The sequence below is a fragment of the Acanthochromis polyacanthus genome, chromosome 9 (assembly GCF_021347895.1).
Source record: "Acanthochromis polyacanthus isolate Apoly-LR-REF ecotype Palm Island chromosome 9, KAUST_Apoly_ChrSc, whole genome shotgun sequence".
Lineage (NCBI taxonomy): Eukaryota > Metazoa > Chordata > Actinopteri > Pomacentridae > Acanthochromis > Acanthochromis polyacanthus.
In genome coordinates this window covers 30,907,971-30,934,590 of record NC_067121.1, presented here as the reverse complement: position 1 = coordinate 30,934,590, position 26,620 = coordinate 30,907,971, and the positions used below count along the sequence as shown (strand labels likewise).

At 39.4% G+C, this 26,620-nt stretch overlaps 2 protein-coding genes across 2 annotated transcripts; one reads left to right on the top strand and one right to left on the bottom strand.

The window, feature by feature from the left end:
* Positions 1 to 3,478: 3,478 nt before the first annotated feature.
* Positions 3,479 to 18,067, bottom strand: mfsd8l2 (major facilitator superfamily domain containing 8-like 2). The gene is made up of 11 exons (XM_022213173.2): positions 17,736 to 18,067; positions 17,411 to 17,596; positions 15,143 to 15,205; positions 14,923 to 15,042; positions 14,625 to 14,704; positions 13,929 to 14,196; positions 8,049 to 8,122; positions 7,478 to 7,691; positions 6,392 to 6,514; positions 6,065 to 6,195; positions 3,479 to 4,027 (listed from the first exon to the last, which is right to left on the bottom strand). Exons 1-11 carry the CDS (start codon positions 17,809 to 17,811, stop codon positions 3,947 to 3,949), a joined length of 1,416 nt encoding a protein of 471 aa, XP_022068865.1. The 5' UTR covers positions 17,812 to 18,067; the 3' UTR covers positions 3,479 to 3,946.
* Positions 18,068 to 19,776: 1,709 nt separating this feature from the next.
* On the top strand, positions 19,777 to 26,121 carry kcnmb3 (potassium calcium-activated channel subfamily M regulatory beta subunit 3). Its single transcript, XM_022212689.2, has 4 exons — positions 19,777 to 19,862; positions 22,677 to 22,880; positions 24,937 to 25,111; positions 25,662 to 26,121. The coding sequence occupies exons 1-4, from the start codon at positions 19,777 to 19,779 to the stop codon at positions 26,028 to 26,030; spliced, it is 834 nt and encodes a 277-aa protein (XP_022068381.2). The 3' UTR covers positions 26,031 to 26,121.
* The last annotated feature ends 499 nt before the right edge of the window (positions 26,122 to 26,620 follow it).

The following is a 26,620-nucleotide window of genomic DNA, read 5'->3' as shown; positions in this document are numbered from 1 at the left end:
ATCACAGATTTAGACAGATTTGTGAACAATATTTGAGAGAAATGGTGATATTGTGTATGTGGAAAAAGTTTTAGATCTTTGAGTTCATCTCATAAAAAATGGGAGCAAAAACAAAAGTGTTGCGTTTATATTTTTGTTGAGTGTAACTGCACAAGGGTTTTCTAATCATCAATTAGCCTTTCAACACCATTAGCTAACACAATGTAGCATTAGAACACAGGAGTGATGGTTGCTGGAAATGTTCCTCTGTACTCCTGTGTAGATATTCCATTAAAAATCAGCCCTTTCCAGCTAGAATAGTCATTTACCACATTAACAATGTCTAGACCACGGGTGTCAAACATGCGGCCCGCGGTCCAAAATCGGCCCTCCAGAGAGTCCAATCCGGCCCGCAGGATGACTTTGTAAAGTGTAAAAATTACAGAGAAGACATTCACTGCAATTTGTAAAACTATGAATTTAAAATAACTCCTGGACCACGACCAGTTGTTTTGATCACAAAGCAAAATACTAGATTGCTCTTTTCTCATTTTACGTCTCATTTTTGTAATATTTTGTATTGTCTTTTTCTGTCTGACTTTCGTCGTTTGTGTCGTGTTTTTGTCGTTTTGCGTTTCCTTTTTGTCTAGCTTGTGTTTTTGTCTCATTTTTGTCATTTTGTGTTTTGCTTTATTCATTGTTTTGGGAATCGTTTTTGTCATTTTGTTTCTTGCTTTAGTCATTTGTGTCTCTTTTTTATTGTGTCGTGTCGTTTGTCTAATTTTTTTGTCATTTTGTTTCTGGCTTTGTTGTTTTTTGTCTCATTTTTGCAATATTTTGTCTTGTTTGTGTTGCTTTTTGTCTATTTTAAAGTAAAACACTACATCGTTCTGTTCCAGATACCTGCGACTAAATGTTTTGTTCTTTTGTAGATAATCTGTGATCTGGAAGTTGTGATGTGTAAAGGATAAAGTGAGGAATAAAGTTGTTGAAATTTAAATTAGTTTTTCTTAACAAATGTCAGTTTGTTTATAAAATTCGTAAAAAGATAGCTCCTTAATCCCTATGTGAACATTTTCAGAATGTATATTTTTGCGCTGAAACCAAAGGGAAAACTTGGAGTTGTGGTTATTTATAGGTTATTGTGCTGTGATTTTACTGGTGCGATCCACTTTAGATCAAATTGAGATGTATGTGGCCCCTGAACTAAAATGACACCCCTGGTCTAGACTGTATTTCTGAGTCATTTAATGTTATCTTCATTGACAAAATTTGCTTTTCTTTTTTAAATAAGGACATTTCTAAGTGACATTAACTTTTAAACAATAGTGTATATATTGTCTAGGGGGTCAAGTAGATTTCATGTAATGACATGCAGAGAGAGAAAAAGTCCATGCTTGGTGTAATCGATTTCTCGCAACAATACGACTCGATATAAAAGCCTAAACTGTAGTTTCTTAACAGCTCAGTTCATTGTAGAACAGCAGTAACACAAAAAAAGCACTAAACACTGAGCAACGGTTACATCAAGATATTTTTACACCGCACATAGCAGGCTTATTCTTCCCTGACATGTCATGAAAATAGTTACAGCATATAGAAAGCACACTGACTCATTTATAGACACGTAGTAGTAAAATATGCAGATGCCTCCACTGAAGCTCTACTACACGTTCATCTGTTCCACACTGCAAAAAACCTGGGTTTCCACTCTCTCAATTACGTAATGTTATTTTATCTTCGGCTTCTTACTTTCTCCCCCCACTTCCTCACAAAATCCCATCTCCATAGCGACAAACTCTCATCCACGGCTCATAGTAGAAATAATTGTTTGCTTCTGCACCAAATGGTTGTTCTGTGTATCTTTAAAATTTCATAACTTGTGCATCCGTGCCTTCCTTTGGTATATTTAACATAAAAGCCCACGGCCTCTGACTTTTCTATTTATGTCTTTGTGGAGTGGGGGGGATGGTTGGTTGCTGCTTCTATAGGCTGTTGCAGAGGCAGAATTGGAAGATAACCGACTGCGCTCGTCCACGCTGTCTTGTATATGAAAGCAGGATCATGGATTGCTGTTCGTGTATTCGTGATGTCCTTGGTTTGAGTGAATGAATGCCTCACTGCCATACCGTTATCAGACAGTCATATGAGGGCAAACATGCTGAAGAAAAACTCAAATAAAATAGACATAATGTTATTTTTTTTCCCTGATCGCACATATGTAGCCTTGTAAAGTGCAGCGTGTTTGCTTCTTGTTGTATTTGTGGCTAAAATCTTCATCTGCTACATGCAAAATTGTAGGCACAAATGTCAGAAAGACGGTAGACAGCAGCAATATTTACTCAAAAACTACTCCATAAAGCTAGCTTATACTAGCTTCCATAAACACCAGGTCACACCAGAGCGAAAAATGCAGTAGCAACAAAACTCCTGAGAAAACTCCGAGAAAGAGTGCAGTTAATGTCCACAAACTGAACTTGTGCAAGAGGAGGAATGTGTTATACTTTAATTCAATAGTTACTTGTTCTGTTTCCCCCTGATTTCCCTTTGATTGATTCGTATTTAGCCATGAATATCTAATGCTTAAGGCAAATACTCAAGTTTTTAATCCAAGTTTTCCTTAAAAACTGCTCAGTGGTTGTGTGTATTTAGCTCGTTGTCAAGGAATTTCTTTAAAAACAAGACACCGGGAATCATGCAGGAAAAAAAGCGAGCCAGTTCAAAGAGTAAATTCAGGCTTGACCTGATTCCTTGCACCCTGTTATCTCCGTTAAAATGTCAAGTACCTGAATATGCTGATCAGGGCATGAAAGTACTTATATGTATTATGTCCTTGAGTCCCAGAGATTAGAATTTCCATTTCAGGCAAAAAGCCACCAGAAAGCCAAACATCACATGCTGAGTGTAGAAAACTGGAAAGGTTACTGAGTCTTATCTGCAATTATGCAAAAACACAGAGACCGGCCAAGCCCATGTTCAATGGTACAAAGAGAATCAACAATGCCTTGATGTTGCTTTCAGCCAGCACCTCTCATGCACAGACATGTAGCATGCAGCACATCCTAGAGGAGAATATAGGCAAGAACAGCTGACGGTACACTACACACACCTTGCCACATTTTGAATTATGAATACAGGCAATTAAACTTTAAGTCTTCCCCCATAGTAAAAAGATAGAGATGGCTAATTAACAAGTGCTTTTTTAAATTTGGTTTTTAATTCAGGAGCTTCTCATTTGCACAAGCTGCGGAGGAACAGATTCAGATAACAACAACTTTTTAAATTACATCCAAGGCTTTTGGATTTGTCTGGGATTATATTTAAGTGTCTAGTTTTACTCCAACACAATCCAAAAACACACCAACAAATCTATAAAGCTTCTCTCTCTTTGACCCTCCCCTTCTATCAGCTACAACTGACATGGAGCTGCTAAGATGTTGACAACTTCACTTCTGCACTCATTGTGTCAACTGTTTCATTTTCAGAGAGTTTTTTTTAAATTATTACTGGAAGACAGACTAGGCACAAGAAACAAAATTTCGGTACACGGGTCACACGGAAAAACCTGCTCTCATATTTTTTCGTCAACACCAGGGAATATAAATAGTTCAGTTTAAAAATAATAGCTTTCATCTTCAATTACGCCTCTGAATATTCAACATGAGGGCAATGGTGCCCCCTTGTGTAAAATATAATTAATAGTCTAATAGTTACATAGTAGATTCTAATAACATCTGAAAGCAGAAGAGATGCTGCAGAGCCCAAAAACACACAGTTTTTTTTTCTTTACCTGTGAAGTGTGATCACCTCTGTGGCAGGTTCTGAGGTCCAGCAAGTGTTTTCAACATTTTTATTCCACACTCATACCCTTTCCTCTGCAGTAAACTTGTATTGATTCTCTCAGATGTGAAGGGCATTCCCTCCGTCCGTCTTTAGCCTCGCCTTGCTCTTCAGACAGACTGCAGCTCTATCCTCCGCTGTCAGAGCTGTGCGCACACTGCACTGCCCTGGACTCAGTCAGCCGGTCGTAGGACAGTGCCGTCATAACCTGTGAAAATGTACAGTGTGATATGGCTTTAGAGAATAGAGAGCACCGAGTAATAAGTAGAGGCTATCATAGACATGCTGAGTTAAGGATTTTACTGGCAAGAACACCCTGTGGCTGTTTTTCACTCTAGGTGGATGAAGGAAAAAAAGTTTTTCTTAAGCCACAGCTTTGGATAGTTTAGAATTGAGAAACTATCCACTACAATATTTCAACTCCATCTTTCTACAACATTAAAATTGAACTAAGAGCTTGAGATTTTGAGAAACAGAAGAGCTAGATGGAAAATTTGACACCACACTCATGTATGCGCAGTAAATATGCTGACTGCTTAGGTTAGCTTAGCCTAGCATAAAGAATAGAAAGAAGGTTAAACAGCTCCACTTTCTTAAATTAAAACTGAGCTAAGAGCTTGAGATTTTGTGAAATACAAGTGCTAGATGGAAAGATTGACACCACACTTATGTATGTGCAGTAAATTTGCTGACAGCTTAGCTTGTGGCATAGATCAGTGGGCAGAGTGGTCATCTCGCAACTGGAGGGTTGTGGTTCGATCCCCCAGCCTGTCGTGCTCATGTCGAGGTGTCTCTGAGCAAGACACCTAACCCCTAATTGCTCCTGATGGGTCGTGGTTAGCGCCTTGCATGGCAGCTCCCGCCATCAGTGTGTGAATGGGTGAATGTGATGTATCATGTAAAGCGCTTTGGATAAAAGCGCTATATAAATGCAACCATTTAGCTTAGCATAAAGAATGAGATGAAGGTCAAACAACTCCAGCTTCTTACTACATTGAAATTGAACTAAGAGCTTTAGAATCTGAGAAATAGAAGAGCTAACTGTGAAATTTTATACCACACTCATGTATGTGCAGAAAATATGCCACCAACAAGCTTAGCTTAGCGTAGCTTAGCATAAAGAATGGACAAGTACAAGTAACAAGTACAAGAAACATCATCATCCTACCAGCATCCTGGAAACTCACTGATTAATATTTCATGTCTGCCTTGTTTAATCAAGGTACAATAAACATGTATAAACAGCAATTGCTGTTTTTATACAAAATTGATGCTTTTACATTTTTAAACATTATAACATGACATGCTTCAGAGAGTCGAGAGCACCAAGTAATAAATAGAGGCTATCACAGACATGCTGAGTTCAGGATTTTACTGGCAAGAACACCCTGAGGCTGTTTTTCACTTTGGGTGGACGACAAATAATAACAATAATAATAAAAAAAATAAAGTGTTCTTGAAGCCACAGCTTTGGATACTTTTAAAAAGAAACACAATCCATTATGTTATGTCACCTCCGACTCCCTGGTAGCATTAAAGTAAGCTTGAGATTTTGGGAAAAACAAGAGTTAATTGACAAGGACTGACCCCACACTCATGTATGTTATACGTAGTAAATATGCATTGCTTAGCTTAGCATCGAGAATGAAAAAGTCTAACAGCTACCCAGACTAAAAATGACAAAAAAGCTTCCTACCAACCCTTCTGAAACTCATTAAATTTAGTGTTTTATGTCTGCTTTGTTTAATGTATTAAAAAATAAAATATAAAAGCAACAATTTGTGCTTTTTGTTATGCTAAATTGATGACTTTTGTAAATATTGAACATAAGGTACTTCAGAGATGATAGTAGGCACAAAACAGAGCAGTTTGCACCTGTTTTCAGTCTTTATGCTAAGCTAACCAGTAACATTTATCACACATTTATCATACAGATGAGACAGTGGTGTCAGTTTTCTTATCTTAAGATTTAAATTCAAGGTTTCAGAGGCTTAAAAATGGTTGTTTATGTCTAGGTTGTTGTTTTGGAGTCCTTAAAAATGCAAGATGGCTGTTTTCAAGCCAACCAGCTCTTAGACAGCAGCTTCACATTCTCATCTAACTATTGTTTATCACAGTGGGTTTTGTACATGAGTGTGATAACAATGGTAGTGCTTATGCTACGCTGAGTTAAGCTAGGCTAATTTTCCAAATCAACTTCAATTCATCGTACAGCCAGTCAATTAAGGCTACTTGCTCTACTTACTGTGATCATCACGAGGAGAGCGAGCATCATGCCCAGCATTATGTACAAATTATTGGTCAGTCCTCCAGCCCACAAAGGACCCAAGATGGTGGCCAGGCCCCCGACTGAGCGTCTGACACCTTGGCTGAATCCTTTTGGTGAGGCATCACACACACACACACAAAAAGAAGAAGTAAATAAATAAAAGCTTTTTCTCTCTTCTAGTAAGATTACAATATGGCTTGAAAGCGCAGTATGTGTACTTTTTTTTTTTACATACACTGAGCAACAATCTGTTGTTTCAATGTGTCGAGCCGTGCAAACAGTGCCAAGGTAAAGCGAGCCAACCTTGTGTTTTCTCAGCAGTAACTTTGGAGAAGAGAGACACCTGAGACACTGCCACGAAGGGAAGCCCAAGCAGCTGCAGAAACACTCCGATGATGAAGGCCGACAGCTCCCATCCATAACCACCTGGCAGGGGTGGAAGGATAATATCACGGTATCACCAAATTACAATAGTTTGCTCCCGAATCACAAGAAATATATCATTAAACATTTACTGTACTCTCACAGCAACCCTCTCTTATCTGCACGCATGTATTCGGTGGATCTCGTCGTGATTAAATGTTAATATTTTGTTGCTTTTTCTTCTTTGTATGTGGCGGTAAACACTCAAACAGTGCGACAGATCATACTTCAGTTGCCCAGCCCCTCTTCCATCGGTTTTTAAGTTTCTTCCACAAATGGGCTGGCACTACCGGAGATAGCTCTCTCTGAAAACGAAACTACTGCCAAGCTGGCAGCCACTCGATTTTTGTTCTCTGCTGCTTTGCATCATGCACATGTTTGTGTGAATTTGTGCCCACTCAAACTGTTGGATGTTCCCGCGTGAGCTCAAACTCTATAATCTTATGATCAAAATGAAATTTCACCAATCAAGCGTGTTTCTTCGTGGTCTAAAAAAAATCCTCATTTTCAGGTATGTCTTTTAGGTTTCACGTCTTTGTTTGGTCGTTTTAGCTGTAACTGTAACAAATAGTGAACAAATGTCGGTTATGCTTTAACAAATAGCGTTTTTGTGTAATTAGATTAGTGTAATCCTTTTATATGTACCCAGGCACTACCCAGCTCCAGCACCTGTCACTTGTAATCACAGCGATAAACGTGACGAGCCGCAAGAGACGCAGGCCAACATGAACATACAGGATCCGGTTTGCCTGTATGATCTCCTGCTGGACTACCAGAGCCTGAGTGATATTATTTACAAGAGCGCCTTCAATTCAGCCAGTGTGTAACCCAATATGGCTCCGCTGTGCTCTACACACCAAACACTGGTCGCACAGAGAGGGTCTGGCTCGGAAAACGAGACATTTTTGAGTCTGCGTGCGCCTTTTGCATGTGTGTGTTTGTGTGTTTTCCCTGGCAGGTTAGCACCTCGCGGGTTGCAAAGGAAGACGAGGCACCAGATACAGGCGGTGCAGCAGATGACCAGGCCCACTGCCAGCACGGCTCGGTCCGCCACCTTGCTGCTCAGCCAGCGCACGAAGAAGAAGCCCAGGATGACCTCCACCCCACACAGGCTGTACATCAGACTGTTGCCCAGCTCGCCAAAACCGAAGTAGCGCTGCGTCAGAGGAGTCACCATGGTCTGCGGGATGTTTTTTTAGAAAGATGCCCACAAGGTCAGCAAGTCAGAGATTCTTGTTAGAGCTGAGACAAGCAGCTTCAGTCAACCCAGATCAAAAGAGTGATTCAGTTTTGATCTAAAAATGACATAAACCAGGTAAGTACCGAAGAAGGGCCTCTTCATTTTCTCTGTTTCACACACAGAGGCTGATTATTTGCACTTGTTACATCAGTTTTGCTTCAGCGATAAGCAATACTTTCTATTTTCTGAAGGTCCTTCCAGGCAAACCTCGGTTGGATTCAGCGTGGATGAAGTAAAATAGTGTGATATTGTGAGAAATGTTTGGAAACTCTGGCTGATGGATCTCAGCTCGCTCACCTCCAACGCTGTCTGATTGAAGAGAGTGATGAACTGAGCCGTGAGGAGAACGACCACCTCTTCTCTCAGGAACTCTGCAAGAAGAGAAAAAGACGATGAGATACATGCGCTGCCAAATAGAAGAAAACCCAACGAGAGAATCGCGAAACAAGTTCGACTGGTATCATTAAATTGAAAGTTTCGATTGGAAAGTAAGGTCAAGATAAAGAAGTTTAAAGAGAAAAGAAAACTTGGACTATCTGAAAGCGATCTTCAGATTGAAGAAGGCAGGCGTGACGAATCCTGGCGGCTTGGACATGCTGATCCTCGAGTCCAATAAGCAGCCTCTTTCTTTTGCTAGAGATAACTGTGCATTCTGCTTTTTTTTCCTTTTGCTTGTGTCCAAAACATGATAAAACAAGAAAAAAACTATATTTTTATAAATTCCAAATTCTGATACCAGCTTTTCCTGGAACAAGAACTCCCTTATGGACTTGGAGAGGAGGAAAAGAGCTGGGCTCGCTGCTAAATTTGGATGTAGATGCCAGATGGCTGGAGGAACGGCTTGATATTGCGTGTGATCTTCTATGGTTCAGCTCTCTCTATTCAGTGTTTGCACGATTATTTATTTACATGATTTCATTTTTATATACTACTAGTTGTGCCTGTTTGGATACACGCAGCATGAGGAGGCTGTTCTTGGGTACTTATAGGTTGATGTGGGTTTAAAAAGGCCCTGGAGTGATTAGGTATTGCACTCCATAAAGTTGGGAGACCGATTTTTTAAAAATCAATGCAGCAGAGGCTGAGATTTCCTGACCTTTAGTCCCTGGTGTGAGTCTACATTATGGCTATATTAGAAGAGCTCGATCCCAGACTTAAAGATGGTGCTCAATCACATCAATGAAAGCAACTCGCCTGGTGCAGAAGCCAAAAAAAAAGTTGAGTATTTTTTTCCTGCAAGCCCTGCACACACTCACCTGCTGGGCTCATACGCTATATATTGGAATAAACACTTTCCTGGACTCTGGTGAAGTTTTATGGATATAAAACTATAGATTAAAAAACCTAAAAGTAACGTATTTATACGTTTTTTTGTCTCCAGCTTCACTGACTTGAAGAGTAGTGGAGCTTTAAGGCCAATTCATGTTTTCTGTGTCCATATTTCTTCAATGCAAAGTGTAATATAAAATTTCCTCATCCACCCAAGTCCATGGGCGGAGATGTTCATGATGTTCATAGACTGTCCGTACTTGCAAGTGAACCAACTGCACATTTGCCGAGAAATCGAATGCTTGCTATGAGAAGCGACAGTACAAGGAAACTCTCCATCACGCACATCTTTATAATTCATCATTAAAGAGTTTTAACTGATGTAGCTCCTGCCTGACTTTAATTTGTGGATGATTTCCATCAACGGTGCGCAAACACAGTAGAAAGTTCTAAAATCTCCAGAAATCCTGAGCTATATCCGCCCACTGTGCTCGACGCCCCTCAGAGAGTAGTTATTTGATGCTACAGCCCGGTCTGTAGCTAACTTCTATATTCTGCAAAAAGTGCAAAGTCAGAGCTTTTCAGAAATGTCCACGGGGGTCTGTGCGTTTTTCTGTGTTCAATATGAACAGCAGGGGATTTTTTTGTTGTGATGCCAATGAAAAGCGACCGCTGGGAAAAACTGGCACCAACGCTGAGAGACATTCCCATGTGCAGCTCTCTTAATACAGCCACACTTTAATGTAACTTTATTTCAATACACTTTTGTCAGAGAAGTGTGAGGAAAAATACTTTTTGAATTTTATTTTAGGCCAAAGTTACCCACTTAACTTTCTAAAGGGTTTTAATTCTTTTAAGCGGAATTAATTTGTGACTCAATACATGCAGTTTTTATGCCCAAGTGACCATTCTGAGATTAGAATTAGAACTGTAATAATGACTACCTCCCCATTTATTCAGATGGGAGCCTGGCCCTGTTGGCTCAAAATAACCACTAAATGGCACTACCAAGATGGCTGCAGAGTGTTCCACCAGAGGTAGCTAGCAGCTAATTTGCATCTGTTGTCTCTGGGCTGATACAAAAAAAGAAATGACCACAACACAAGAAGGGCGAAGTCTGGCAAGGCGGCTCAGTCTTTGTATCATGTCCGATGGATGAAATCTTTATAAAAAATTACCTAACATTGAGCACAGGCGTGTGTTATGCATGTGTATGTTATGTATGGATACCAAATAGCATGAGCTAAATATGTAACAGAATTGATAAGACTCAAAAACACCCCCACAAATTAATCAATTTTTCCCTGTATGATTTCTGATAAGTCCGAAACGGTCGATTTGTAGTAGGATTGCAATCATGTGATCGTCAACAGGCAGCTGTTGTAGTGTTCAGTGTTGTCATGGTTATAGTGACTCACAATGATACAGAAATATTTAACTAATCCGTGGATTCAGTCTATAAGCCACATCACTCCAAAAATATAATGAGGTGGTCCATGTGTCACTTCTGACCTTCCCTGAAAATTTAACCCAAATCCGTTTGTCTGTTTTTGAATAATCTTGTTAACAGACAGACAAACATACCCATCGTTTCTTAGCGGAGTATAAACACACTGCATCAAATAATATTAAACTAAAAGGGTGTCAGTATAAGATAATTAATAAAAACTATAAATAAAAGGTAATCATTGGTGGATAATTCTGTGCTGACTTCAGCCAAACCTTGAGGCTGGTTTTAAACACTGCTAAGCTTCCTGAATGCCAAACGTTTGAGGGGATGGAATTCTACTTCTGTACTACTTTAGCCGAGAAAACAAATTGACCAAAAGCTGGTTTTCTTAACTGTGGTATCCATCAGTAGATGCTCTCATCCTACCTGTAATGCTGCCGCCTGTTTGGGCCAGACATCCTCAGAGAGGCAGAGCGGAGGATGCAAGATTATGAATAATTTTAAACATCACTGATGTATCAGAGTAATAGAGGAAATAACAAGACTGAGGAAATTGTATTTTTTAGGATACTGCAGTGATGGTGATCTTATGGCTTTTTATCTAGTACTTTTATGATTTGCTTGTACAGTGAGTGCACAGGATTGGATGCAGTTATACCTGCCTGTGACGGGTTGTAATGCAGTGAGACAGATGAGGAAAACATGAGTACAACAAGCAGACGGAGACAAGTGGCGCCACTAAATTTACCATTGCTGGTGACCTCATTGACTCGTTGTTGTGTCTGACACGTTGCTCACTGTAGCTGTTTGTTTGGCTGCAGCACGTTCTTTAGATTGTGCATGAGTAAAAATCACAGCCTCACCAACAAACATCTGGACAGTTACATCTGGACACACTTGAGGAAGGTCATCAATATGTACACAAAATAAAATTGGTCCTAAAATAGACCTTTGAGGAATTCATACTGTAAAACTAGCAAATGTGGAACACTGTCACCCACTATCGTAAATTATTCCTCTCATTTCAGTAGGATTCCCTCAAGGTCGAGGCCCTGACAGATAAATTTAAATTATAAAGTAAAATGCCATTATTAACTGTGTCAAATGTCTTCTTCAAATCTGAAAACACAGCTTCGACAACACCACCTCTATCAAGATAACATCTGATTTGTTCAACAAGAAAACAGTTTGCCGTCTCTGTCGGATGATGCTTTCAGAAACCAAACTGCAGAAAATGTAAAGTAAATTAACTACCGTCCAAATGAGACACCAGCTGATCATAGATGACCTTTTTCCGCAATGTGAGGCTATCAGGAGGGTACTAATAGGGCCTTAGGTCATTTTCGCCTGATTTAACAACACTTGTCACTACTGCAAGTATTCAAGAGGGAAAATTAAAGGTTGTTATTGATAGATTTGTCAAATTAGTCAAAGGCTTACATAGTAATACATTATTATTTTTTTAAAATTACATCAATATCAAAAGCATGCTTAGACTTTGACCCTTTTAACCCTGTAAGGTCCACATATAGAAAAAATGAGTAAAACAATGACAAAAATAAATTAAATAAACAAACAATAAATTTGGAAAAAAATGAAAAAAATAAATAAAAAATGTATTATATATATATATATATATATATATATATATATATATATATATATATAAACCCAAATATAGGAAACAATGAGCAAGAAATAAATAAAAACAAAAAATAATTGAAAAACTTTGCAAAAAAATCTAATAAAAGAAAACAAGGAAAGTGCAATACAGATAGATAGATAGACAGATATGTTGTATTTTTGCAACAGTGGGTTTTACAGGGTTAAGCAATCAAGTGCTTTAATACCATTGATTCTGAAACACTGAGTAAAAGCAGAAGATGGAGCATTTTCAGGCTCAAGAAGTCTAGACTGAATCCTCAAAACATGAAAGTTTGTAGCTATTTGCTCTTTGTCTTCTATCGCTTCTGATTGTTCCTTTATTACCCAGTTTGGAAGTAAATTGCCCTCCATTTTTGGTATTATGTCAATACTTTCACAGAGTAATTTACTATTTCCCTTAGACTCATTTATTAGTTTAATAATCAGCTGTGGCCTGCCTCAGTTGCTTTACTGCCTTATTTCTCAAGTTCTGAAATTTTCTTCTGTCATGTGTTAATCCAGATTTAAGAGCAGCCCTCAGTGCAGTCTCTCAGCTTCATTAACTTCCAAAAGGGATCATTTAACCACAGTAACAGATATTTTAATGCGAGTGGGGATTTTTTTTTTTTTGCAAAACTCTTTCAGTATCACTGGTAATCATAATATTCGATGTTTTTGTGTGTCGTCAGGCAGTTTTAGGGACATTAAAAAAAATCTTTTTCTCTCTTGTCTGTATGAATTTCTTCACAATTCAAATCCAGTTATGATCAGACAGTTACCAGATTAAAAGGTATAATGAAATCAGATTTAAAAAAGCACAATGGGAGGGAGCTCTGTGATACTTATGTACGTGAGTGTGTGTATATTTACTGAAACAGAGTAAAATACAGCAGTTCAGGCCAAATGTGAAGTAGGGAGTTGTGTAATTTTCCATGTTTCGAAAACAAAAATCCACACAGATTTTACTCGTGTTCATTTTTTCCTTGCACCATGACCCCTACCATTTTTTTTAAAGAAAGACTTGATGAAAGAAAGTGAAAGATGTGTCTGATTTTCAAAGGTTCTTCAAACATTCACAAAAAAAAAAAGAAGAAAAGAAGTCTTAGAGGATCAATAATTCAAGAGAGCGAGCACCGGGCACACTGTAACGGCTAACACACACTCCTACTGTATTGCGCTACAGCAGACAACCTCCACTTCTGCAGAGTTTCTGCCGCTGTAGATTCTCTTCAGAACAAAAAAAGAATCGATACGAAGAATGTTGGCCACATTAGACATTCTTTCTCCATTTCATCCACAAGTCAACCACAGCAAGCCGGTCAATAAAAGAGGAAGTCTGCTATCCATCCCTTTGCCACATCTTCAAAGAGTGAGAGAATCGATATGAAGGTTTGACACGTGTGCACACACGCACACACACACACACACACGCACATACACAGTCTAACAAAGTACAGGAAAAGATAATCAACAGCGACACACAATCACTGCTCATATTCTATGTAAACCTACTATGACACTAATCCTATAGGACACCTGGCATCATACACAAACAAACACACACACACACACCCATAAGTCAGATCAACACACAAGGAATCTGATCTGACATGCTACACAAAATTCCTGAGAGAGACCAGGAGAATGGGAAGTGTATGTGTGAGCGATTGTGAATGCAAGAAAATCAATAGAGCAGATAGGAAACGTGTGCATTGGCAGTGACACCTCTTCCTACTTGAACCCCACAAACGGGCCAGAGAGGAGAAGCTGACACTCATTGCTCAGGACGGGCATTCAGAAACCTGCTCGCTCACCTCTGCTGGCGCTGAAGTTTTTGAAAGGGTTCGAGGCTCCGTTCACAGGCTGCATCTCACACGAGGCGGAGCTCTCCAATTGGTCGGTGCCGAGGGCCCTGTAGGTGTTCACCGGCCCCTCGTCGGACCCCATCAGCGGCGCCTCCTCCCCTTCCCTTTTCATCTCCAGATTCACCGCTGCTCCCTCCTCCGAGCTGATGGGTGGCACATCCCAGTACATAGCCAGGACAGCAAACTGGAGCAGCACCCACAACAGGCACATGAAGATCTGACAGCACGTGGAGGGAATAAAAAGGCACAATTGTCCTCAAATATTTGCAAAAAAAAAAAGAAGCTATCAGGAGAGATTTCATTTGTAGAGGAGCAACCTGGCACGGAGAGACTTTCAGAGGCAAATTATGTGGAAAAACGGATGCAGGGATAGAGGAGCTTTGTTACATCTCAGTTAAGCCACATCCGTGCTACAGGTGTTCTATTCAGACACACTCATGAGATGGAAGTAGATCGATACAGGCTGTTACGGGCCGAGTATCGCTGCAGGTGTTTTGTATTCTTCCTACTCAGAGGAGAACAAAAGAAGGAGGGAAAAAAGTACATGCGAGTGCAGAATGTGGAGCGACTATTTCTGAAGATTGTTTCTGTATTCATGAGTCTCTCAGAGAAACCTTAGATTACTGATTATCTGCAAGCTGTTACCCCAGGAGATGTATACTTGTTCACAACAAAGGGCCCCAGTTTGAAATCACACAGCCGCAGGAACAGGTTGAACGCCGGCCCTGGAGAGACAAGGAGGAAGTGCTTTAAAGATGAGATAAATGGAGGCTGTACGGCAGACAGTAGCCGACACCTTCGTGATTTTGCTGAATGTCTTCCTGTCCTCGCAGCTGAAACTGAACATCAAAGGAGATCAAATCCTTTCCAGAGCCTGATTTTTTTTCAGAATATAGAGGAAACAGAGGGACACATCTGATTTTAGTGAAAAAGCAAAACTGACCAATGAGGAGGCCGGCTTGCCGAGCGGCCATGATGGCGGCGAAGATACCGGCGCGCTCCTCTGGTCGCGTGCTCCGGGTCAGGAAACCGAAGATGGAGGAGCCTGCTCCTGCACCGATACCTGAGAGGAAAACCTCTGTCAACCAGCAGGAAGTTCACACGTGTTTGATACAGTACACGTGTTGGGTGTTAACTAGTTCATGCCTGTGTGTAAACGTCACCTGCCACAAGACGACTGCACAGCAACAGCCACTTTGAATATCCAATAAAATACATGAAGTTACCTGAGGACAAACAGAGAAGAAAATCATGCCTGTGAGCCACAGTTAAGAAAGCCAAACTAAGAAATTCTTGGCTTGTTTTTGACTGTTTAGTTCTCTGCATTTTCTTCTTTAAGTCGCATGTAATTCAGCCTTGGTGTTTAATGTGATTGATTTATTTAATCCCCAACTGTTTATTTTTAACCATATTATATAGATTCACTGCAGTCTTTTAGGCCTGGGATCTTTCTGCATGGAGTTTGCATGTTCTCCCTGTGCATGCGTGGGTTTTCTCCGGGTACTCCGGCTTCCTCCCACAGTCCAAAAATATGCTGAGGTTAATTGGTTACTCTAAATTGCCCGTAGGTGTGAATGTGAGTGTGACTGTCTGTATATGTAGCCCTGTGACAGACTGGTGACCTGTCCAGGGTGTCCCCTCCCTTTGCCGGAGTCAGCTGGGATAGACTCCAGCACCCCCCACAACCCTAGTGAGGATAAAGCGGTGTATAGAGAATGGATGGATGGATGCTGTCTTTTATTCTAAGCTCTTACCTAACACACTTAAATGATTGGATTACATGGCAGGTGCCGGCTGTTTGTACTGACACTGGATATCCAGTTCATCCACTGTGCACCTGCAACCTGCAGGGAAATAATTTTTATCCGTTTTATTTATATTTCATTTTTATCCTAAGGGTAATTATAGCTTTACTTTTATCTTATTTTACCTCCAGCTAGTCTTCTTTCAGTAGACTTACCTTTTCTGAAGTCTTTTTTGCTCTGTTTATTCCTAATAATTATATTGTTTTAATAATTTTTGTTGTTTTTATTGCTAATTTTATCTCAGTTTTCTTTAACTGTAGTTATGGTTTCTCTTTTACATGATTTATTTTGTGTTTCTAAGCCATCATAAGATTTATAATTATTATCATTATTATTATTAGTAGTTTTAATAGTAGTAGTATCATAATGATAATGATTATTACTAAGATTAGTTGTTATGAAAAGTTCATCAAACATGCCAATTACTTTCTATTCTACTTACTGCTAATTAGCGAATGCTTTCATGGTGATGTATAGACATCATCTTTACATCACCATATTGAGCAACTTTAGCTTGTTCATACTGCCAGTGCAAGTATGTTAGAATCATAAACTATAAATAAAAGATGGTAATAGCCCTCAAGTCTGAAGTGTTAAGCCATTTCTCTCTAACAGCCAGCAGGGGGCGACTCCTCTGATTGCAAAACAGTTCTGATTGTATAGAAGTCCATGATAAAATGATTCTACTTCTCACTTGATTTATTACCACAGTAAACATTTAACTAATGACTTCATGGTCTCAATCACTAGTTTCAAGACTTTTTGAAGACAACTTGGTGCTCATTTTGTAAATTATGGTCCCATTTAGACTAAAAAAGATAATAAAAAGTTATGCTTAATAAAAAAAACATGTCGTAGCCCTCAAATTAATGACTAACATCCATTTTGTGTGTACTGTCTGTGGTTTGGATGTTAATATTAGCTTTTATCTAGTATGTAGATACATCTGGCACGATTTGTTGGCTCAATTGTCAAATTTTGCAGCTTTCTTAAAAAAAAGGCGACTCAACATCATGTCTAAACACACTGAAGTCGCATTACTCTGATAATGCAGTAATAAAATGAATTCATGCTCACTATTCGAAACTACCATTTAAGTTAACTAATATATAATAATAAGATTTATTTATATCAAATCTAATCAAGTTGATTCATTTATGCAGCATGTTTTAAAACAACCTGAGTTCACCAAAGTGCTAACCATGTTAAAAGACAGTCAATAGTAGCAGGAGTAAGAATTAAAATTGTAAAAGAAAAACAAGACAAAATAGTACAAGAAGCATAAAATATTAAAATACTAAGACCAGAAGTTTTTTTAAACAATGCTAGAAAGTGTCTTTGCAAAAGGAGGACAAATAAAACACAATAACAGTAAACAACGATAAAACAGGCATTAAATAGATAAGCAAATCAAAATTCATATGGAATTTTACGCACAAAATGGCCTGTGACCTGAATTTTCTTTTAAAATTTTGCCATTTTACACACTTCTAGCCATCTACATTCCCTGTGTAGCTTGCAGTGCAAACAAATCAGTTTAGAGTTCTGACACCAAATAGGGCCTGCAGAGCTTCACACTGTCTAAATGTGAGCCGGTCATGAGCTTTGTCTTGTGCTTTGACTCACCAGCAATCTCAAAAATATTGGAGAAAAGGATGATGGGCTTTGTAGTTTTGCTCCGATCTGACCAGAGTCCAAAAACGGGGCCTGTTAGCAGCCCGCTCAGACTGAAGGCAGACAGGCCCAGACCCAGGAAGTAAGGTGGGGCCTCTAGAATCTGCAGGTACTTCCATATTGTCGGCAGAATGACAGCTGAGCCGATGACGGAGGAGCGAGGGAAGGCAAAGGAGGCAGATGTGTAAATGACAAGCTTCATTTACTCGCAGCAAAATATATTGAAATTAAATCAGATGCTTAATCAGCTGTGATGTGCACTGCAGAATGAACTTACCGTACTCTATGCCGCTCAGCATAAATATCAGCCCGATGGTGAAAAACGTTAAATTCCTCTTCTGGCGATCATCCATTGTGCTCGGGAACTTGCAGCTTTTTATACACCAACCTCTGTCTGTGCATGTTGCTCTGAAATGTTGTTCAGAAGCATAATTAGATAACAAGAGACACCATTCGTCCACTTACGACTGCTGGGCCGGATAATCAGAGGAATCCATCGCACCATTGACGAAGGTCATTTCAGAATGCCCTGGAAACAGATCAGAAAGCTGGTGTGAAGCCTGAAGCCCATCGAGTCAGCATCAGAAACAAAACAGCTCCAGCTGAAATGATTGCAGCCGTCCGATCCCATTAGGCATTTATGTTAAAGATGAAATTCTGTTTGAGTCACGTCTGTAGTGCGCCGTCATGCTGCGAGCCTCACGGTCAAAGCAGTGTCTCAGGTTACCAGGTGAGGTAAAGTACCCAGAGCTTTATACATTTTTAATCTTGTTTTCTTCAGTTTCATCAAAAGCACTTGATTCTCTGCAAACTCCGTGAAGAAATGTGTCAAGCCTCTCCGCTCTGCAGGTTGTAGATATGAATAACTTTGTGAGTTCTTCATAGCAGGTCACACATATAATAAATCACACAGCTATAGCCATAAAAATAAATGAAATAGATGTGATAAAAAAGCATCGTGTATCCCAAAATATGGAGCTTTAACACCAGCGTGTGTGACAAAGGGAAATATTCAAATTAATGCTCAACTGTATTCAATAGTGAATAAATTAGGTGTGACAGTGCTGTCTGTTTTGTTGAATGGTTGCTCTGTTTTCAAGCTGCTGCCGTGTTCCTGGCCTTGGGCTTGTTATATTAAACAGAACTGTCACTAAGATAATACCTCCATATGTTTTTCAGCAGCCCATGAATAATACAAGGCGTTTCGATTGTTTGAATAACACATATAAACTGGCCTGCACTCACACCACAGACAGTGTTTGGACCAACTGAGAGGTTTTCGAGTTCAACGGGCTGAAGAGGGAATGAAAAGTCGCAGGACTCATGTTTTTGGGTCAGTATCTCTTCTATACGTGTGTATAGTCGTGTGTACAGATGGTTGGTTTGGTATACAATTGCCACTTTATGTATTGTTGTTGTCCTCATTTACAGGCACCAAAAAAATCTTGTTTCCTTGTCTGAAAAAATCCAAGCAAAAAAAATTCCCCAAATTTCTGAAAATTTGCAAAAACCTTCAGGAAGAAAATTCCAATAATTCCTTAAAAGTTTCCCTTAAATTTTTATTTAAAAAAATATTGTAAATATTATCAGAAAATTAGCAAAAATCTTCCTAAAAAATCCTAAAAATATCTAAAGTGATTACATATATATGTATCAGTAAAACTTCTGATATTTTCTTTGAGAACATTCACATAAAAATCAACCAAAATCCAGATTTTTTTTGTGAATGTTCTTAAGAAACATTTTTAACATCTTTTTTTCCACCAAAAAATGTTCAAAGATTTCCCCAAAATGTTAAAAATGTGGACATCAGAAGTTTCATTGTGAAATTTTTTTTCCCCACATTTTTAAACTTTAAAACAGGTCAATTTTGACCCACAGGACAACACAAGGGTTAAAATGATTTCATCAAGAATATGTGAGCAGTAAAGTGTCACTGTGAAGCTTCACTCTGTGCAACAAGTTAATAATCAAGAAGGGAGTCATTCGGCTCAGCTTTTCCATGACAAACATCTGCAGCTGAGCGTACCGGCCCACTGAGAGGCCATTAGCATCCTACCTGCCTTACCTGTGGCGGTTTCTATAGAAACACACTTGAGGGTGGAAGGTGTTGTTACACTCACCTTTGAGCCTTGGTAAACAACAGGAAGTTCCCTGGTGGATAAAACACAGTCTGGTCACTGCACTGGAGCCTGCTGGAGACACGATGGTGATCAGCTGTCGGCAGAAGGACATTTGACTTTCAGATAGAGCAGAGCTTGTTAGGGGGATATACTGTACATACTTGGAGCTGGGAGGTGGCCGGCAGAGGAGTGGGCATGTTCTTGAACACAGCTTCTCCCCGGAGATCGTTCAGCATCCCCATTAACATCAACCTGCATGGGGCTCGCAGGCGTCAGACACGGTAAGAGCAGATGATCGACTGAGACAGGCAGCAGGACTTTGGAGAACACTGCTGGGAGTTCATTATGACAGAAAAAAAAAAGTGCTGAATTTAAACAGAGCTGCGTATTATACACACTGTAGGCGCTCACTGGGGCTGTATTAAAAATGCATGTTAAGATATGCAAAGTTGTATTGACTAGAATCCGTTAACTCTGCATTCCACTGATTCTGCACATGAAGACTATTAGCCTGTGAAAGTGCTGTGTGTTTTCTCATCTCTGGAGAAGGACAATAACCCTAATGATGTCATCAGGGTTGTTGCTTTAAAGGTGCTTCATGGAGGTGTTCTCCACCAGTGGTGTTGTAATCGAGTTAATATATGATTGCGGGACTTTTTGTAACATAGTTGATATTATTGCTGTTTTCAGGCCTAAAATCAACATGGCCGCCTATAACCAAACACCACATGGCATTTTTAGAGAGAGATTCTTCTAGATATTATAGATACAACTGAGTTAAATTGAAATTAAAAGTTATTTATAAAGATATTGTAGTAAACCTGTTGACATGCCATAAATCCACACTTGACTCACACACTACTTTATATTAAAGAACTCAGAAAGCCTTGGAGTCTTCCAGTCTTTCCTTCAGGAGGAAATGACATCATGTGGAGCAAGTCATGTGATCTGGAATTAACACTTCCTTGAGAGTTTTTTTTTTTTTTTTTTTTAGGATTTATATGTTTTTTTCTTTTTTTTCACTTCCTTGAGAGGTGTTTTTGCAATGGCTAACACAGATACAATTTATTTCCCATATAAAATTTGACATATTGCCAAAAAATAAATATCTGTCATGATTATCCCAACTTAATAAAAGTAGCACAATCAAAATTGTTTTTGAATAAGCTCACTTTATTATCGTTTAGCTAATTAGAAGGTGGTTGTTGTTAAATTCGGACGGTTATTTAGTTGACATTTTAGTGATATCCAGTCATTTTTTATTAATAAGTGATTGTTTTCATAATAAATAATTCTGGGATTTGTAAAGACATGATCATAATGAACTTCTTTTTATTATTATTTTTAATAAAAATGTATGAAAGATATATCCCATAGACTTCAAAAGTCCCAATCTCAGTTTGAGTGGGTTTAGTTTTCATACATACATGAAAGCACATGAGCATGTTGACGGCAGGACACAAAATCGGTCAGTTTCAATGGTCAAGAAAAGGTGAAAGAAATGAAAAGAAGCATCAACATGGCAGTGAAGCAGGGCATTGGATTACAACAATGCACAACTTAAAAGCATACAGAAATATAATTTAAAAAAACGACTATGTTCAAGCCAAGTCATTAGGATTTATACAGAACATTTAAAAATACAGCTGTTAAGCTAAAGTCCTTTCCAAGTCACAAATTTACCAAACACGGAGGAATATTTAGGTAAAGACTGTGCAGTATTGTATATTGTGCACATTCACTTGAGTAATGTAAATACTACAGTTAAGACCGTCCAAGATTATATCCATCCGTTGTCTATGCACTGCTTTATCCTCTGTAGGGTCCTTGCAACATTATATAAAATATAAATATACCAGAATAAATTAAACATTCAGGTTTAGTCTCCATAATATTACTGGATTTATCTGACCGGCTTACAAAATTACAGTTAAGACCCGACAAAATTCGACATAGAAAACCTAATAAATTGAAAGATTTGCTGTAAGTAGAATATTGAAAACAGAAGAGAGAAACGCCTTCCTTTCAACATTAAGAGACCTTCAGCAGAACCAGGTCAGGGAAGGTGGACGTCTGCCTTGACTGGTTTGAGTGAGGGCGAAAATGAGAGAATACAACAGCAGAAACAAATAGAGAACAAGCTAGGGAGCATAAACACTGCAGAGAGGTACAGAGAGAGAGGACTGACGGAACAAAGCAGACCCTACAGCAGAGAAGACACGGTGAATAACATGCAAAAGTGCAACGTGAATGCATGAAGTGGCAAGAATAACAGAAAACCAAGCATGAACGCATGTCATACAACCATATGAGCAGGATTGCTGAGGTAAAGCACGTTGGCTGTTTAGAAAAGTGTTACAGCTAAAAAAGCAAAAGACTTAAAGAGAAAACTGAGTGAAATGAGGCAAACGATCAATACAAAACAGCAGGGTGATAAAAGAAACTAAGAGTGGACGTGACTGAGGCAACTTCAAGAAGAATTAAAATGAAGGAATAAAGACGAACCTTTAACTTTGATTTAAACCGCCAATGGTAGAACAGTAATACGATGGGAAACAGGAGTCTAAAAGTCTATATCATGAATTGGGGAGTTTAAAAGTCATTTGCATGCTTAGTTTAGCAAAAAAATGCATTTTGTATTGGATTATTGGAAAATGAAGGACCCGTGTTTTTGTAGCTCCACTTACAGTAACTAAAGGTCAGGATCTCTTGGCCTCTGCTGCATTAATTTAATTGTTCTCTTTAGAGAGGAGATGCTGGTTTATTCATCAGTCAGCTGGTCAAACATCAGCGAAGTTGTCAATGTGAGCTTGCTAGCATGCCAACATTAGAACTGTGCTAAAAAACCCCTGCTGTGCTAGCATGCTTCCACTTCCAAAGAAGCACTGACTTGTTTTTCAATCAAAAATCTCAGTAAACCGGCTCAGATGCTTTTTGTTTTTCAGCTAAGTCAAACAATAATGTAGCTTGAGAGTCAAACATGAACTCTGTTAATGCATCACATTAAAAAACAAGTCACTGCTGCATTAAGCTGTTGCACCCCTGCTGTCCATTAATGTATTTATGGTATTTATGTGTGGTTATGTGAGTCACAGGGAGTTCCTCCATGCATCTGTAGCTCAGGAACATGAGAGCAGCCGAGGAGCCGATGGACGAGGAGGGCAGGGAGCTCGGACCCAGACGCCGGTGTCGAGTGTTGGGGAGGACCGGGCCATCCTGCTGGGCTTCACCATGATGGCCTTCTCTGTGCTCATGTTCTTTGTGGTCGGCATCACGACAGTCAAACCCTACGTTAACAGGTACACTGTCTGTCTGAGGATGCTGAGTGGAAGTCATATGATAGACAGTATTCTAACTTAAATTGAAAATTTCATTACTCTGCCAAGGAATGAGGCAGAGTTATGTGACGATCAGGGTGGCAAGATGTAGCTGCCAGAAAAAAGAGTCATAGTGTAGTACGTCGTCCAAAATGTGACAAAAACATCATGTTTTAGTATGCCATCCAAAATGTGGAAACAAACTTCATAGTTTAGTATGTCGTCCAAAATGTGGAAAAAAACATCACAGTTGAGTATGTCTTCCAAAATATGACAAAAACATCATAGTTTAGTACAGGGGTGTCAAACTCATTTTGGTCCAGGGGTCGCATACGGCCTAATTTGATCTCAAAGGGGCCGGATCAGTAAACTTATAGCATAATTACTGAGAAGTTCAAGGTTCAAGGAATCTTTATTATCCCCGTGGGGCAAATCACTATACAGCCATCAGAGCAAGTCAACAACAATCACATCGCAGAGTACCAAGCACAGACAATAATAACAACAATGGATAGCACAAATGGGTTAGTCAGTCACTTGTTTAGCAGGACAATTGCAGCAGGGACAAAGGAATGTTTAAGTCTATTTGTCCTGCATCTTGGCAGGATATACCTGCGGCCTGACAAGAGCCGCACAAACTCACCAACCAAGGGGTGGCTCTGGTCAGTGAGGAGTGTGCGGGCCTTATTTAAGGCTCTGAGCTTATACACATCAGAGAGATTGTTGAGGTTAATACCTGCAATTTTGCTGCAAAAATAAGTCTAAGTTTTTCCGACGTTTTAGTGCAAAGCAGAACAAGTATATTAGAAAAATCTGTATATGTAATGAACTGTCCTTTTAAAAACTATATTAGAAACAACCAGAGATTAAAGTAAGTGCAATTTCAACAACACTATGACTCAGTTTAACATTTATTTGTGTGCATTACAACTGATCACAGTGATTGTACAATGGCACAACATATTTAGTCACAGGTATGTGTAACTTAAAAACATAGTCCTGGAATAAAAAAAAAATCAAACTTATCAAGATATAGAAATTTTTTGAAGTCTGTTTTCCACATCTGGAAAGTAATTGTGAACACCTAAATTAACTCTGCACACCTTTAAATCTTAAGTAGCAGCTATTTTATACAGACAGTTAAAGTTAAGTTGTCATCTGCCTTGTTTATGTATAAAATTTATATGTAAAATATACATTAAAAACTACATACATAACATGGATGCATCCATTAGAAATAATATTCCACTCAACCAAGCACTTTTGTAGTGAATCTGATGACCAACACTGAATTTCACAGTATTTACTACAGCAAGTTTTCATTTAGCAACTGTTTTTTTTCCTAGGGCAACAATGTCTAAAGCAGCATTTTACAGGATTTATTCTTGCTTCGTATTTGCTCCTGAAACTTGACATCTTTTAGCCTGCACAAGTGCATCAGTATCAGGCATCATGTCCTGAGCAGCAGCCAACTTCAGCGTGTCAGTTAAGTGCTTATGTGTGAGCGTTGTGCACAGTTTTGTTTTATTAATGTTCATTACTGAGAAAACTTGCTCACAAAGATCGGTCGTCCCAAACGTGCACAACATTTTTGCAGCCAGTGCTGTTAATTTAAGGTAGCCTGGAGGAGATACTGATCAAATGTTTCCAAGCCCACAGAGGCAAATCTGTCCTTCAGTTCTACATCACACTGCAAATCGATTATTTCAAGTTGCATGTCAGAGGGCACATCAGAAGCTTCGACTGTGAATGGTGAGCGAAAAACTGTGAATTCTGTCTCGTTTATTATTGGGCACCATCAGTGTCTGTGCAACATCTGATGTCACACCATCCTACTGACTCAAGACCTTTATTTAACACAAGCCCAGTTATACATAGTATAATGCACAGTGAAATGTATTGTGCACCTGTTCCAGATGAAACAATAAGAATAATGTATAGCTGCAGTGTTTCAATTAGTGTCTTTCTGCTGTGAGTTTGCATGCTGGAAGATGAGGTCTGACTTCTCTGACTTCTCTCCCTGGTGTTTGTCTTGCAGTGACTGGGATCAGGAGGTGAGCTGTGTGCTGCAGCAGACCGAGCTGCCGGAGGAGTGGGTGGACTGCAGAGGTGTGAGCACAGTGCCCTGCCTCAGGGTGACAGTCAACCTCACAGGCTCCAATCAGGAGGCCTTTCTGCACTTTGACGAGGAATCGGTTCTCCTCGCAACTGAGGTAGGAAGTTATGGAGGTAGATTCCAGCTTCTGTGAATTAATAGAGCTGTATGTTTGGATCAGCTTTGGAGCACCTCTGACTTGGTGTCCATGTCCCACCACTCACATGTGTGACTGCTCTGTTTAAATAGGACTTAATGCTACTTCTCAGGACTCACAGTAATCCCAGTTTTATATTAGACATATAAGTAGGGACTTGAGAAAGCAGTCGAGGCAAATAACTGCTCCGAACTACCTGACAGGATGAAATAGCAGCAGTACCCTAATTCCTCTGCTCTTGTGAATAAGCCAGCAGATATTATTAGGCAATGCTCTCGCACTGCACTTCTGCTCCATTCAGAGAGATTGCATCGAATATTCTTTCAGTGCCATTACAGCAAATTGAAGCGAGAAAATGTTCTCTCTCTTTTTTTAAAACAGACAAAAAACAGAATCCAAAAAAAAGGCCCTTGCAGTCGGCCTTGCTGATTGCAATCAGTGCTGCCGACGGTAACAAGCGGGTCACTTGATAAAAAAGAATTACACTCGACTCCTGTCTTTTCTCTCCCAGTGTTTCTACATACCCAAATGTCAAATGGACAGAAAAGCGCTGCAGGATGAAGTCCGGAGGGTGAAGAGCAGCTTGGACGGCCAGCTGGGCAGCACCTCGTCGTGCTTCATCGACCACACCAGACACCCCGAGCACGTCATCCTGAGCAGGAAGTACACTCTGAGGAAGGCGCTGCTGGCTCTGCTGTGGCCCTGTGTGATGCTGGGCGGCGGAGCTCTGCTGGTGGGACTCGTGAAGCTGACACAGTGCTTAGCTCATCTGTCCTCTGAGGTGTGCAGCGAGACTACAGGAGCCAGGATGACTTCAAGATACACTCAGGGAAAACTGTACAGACTCCTCCGAAGATCCAGCCTGCAGTCTCCTACGTGACACAGCCGGTGTTTATGCTGCAGTATCCCAAAAACTACTAAATTTAATTACTAGGGCTGGATTGTAAAGAGAGGAAAAATGTTGTTCTTAACCCTCGTGTTGTTCTTTACCAAAAAATGTTGTTGCCTTGTCTTAAAAAAGTCCAAAAATTCAGAAAAAATTTCCCCAAATTTATAAAAAATTGAAAAATCTTCAGGCAGAAAATTCCTGAAAAGTTTCACTCAAAAGTTTTAATTTTTTTAAATAAAAAATACCCAAATTTGACAGCGAAATTCACTGGATTTTGGTTGATTTTTTTAAGTGTTCTTAAACATTTTTTATTTGTTTTTTTTCACCCAAAAATGTTCATAAATTTCCTAAAAAATGTTTGAAAATGTGGAAGTTTTCACTGTGAAATTTTTAAACTTTAAAATCTGTCAATTTGACCTGAAGGACGACAGGAGGGTTAAGTGTCAAAGTCCTAAAATGTCATAGCTTTAGTCTAATTCTAGAGAATGAGTGCCATGTAGTGCCTTTTGAGTTGGTTAACATTACCAACAAGTTCTAAAATTTGAATCGTCTTTTTCATAGAACAAATTAGGAACGGCAGA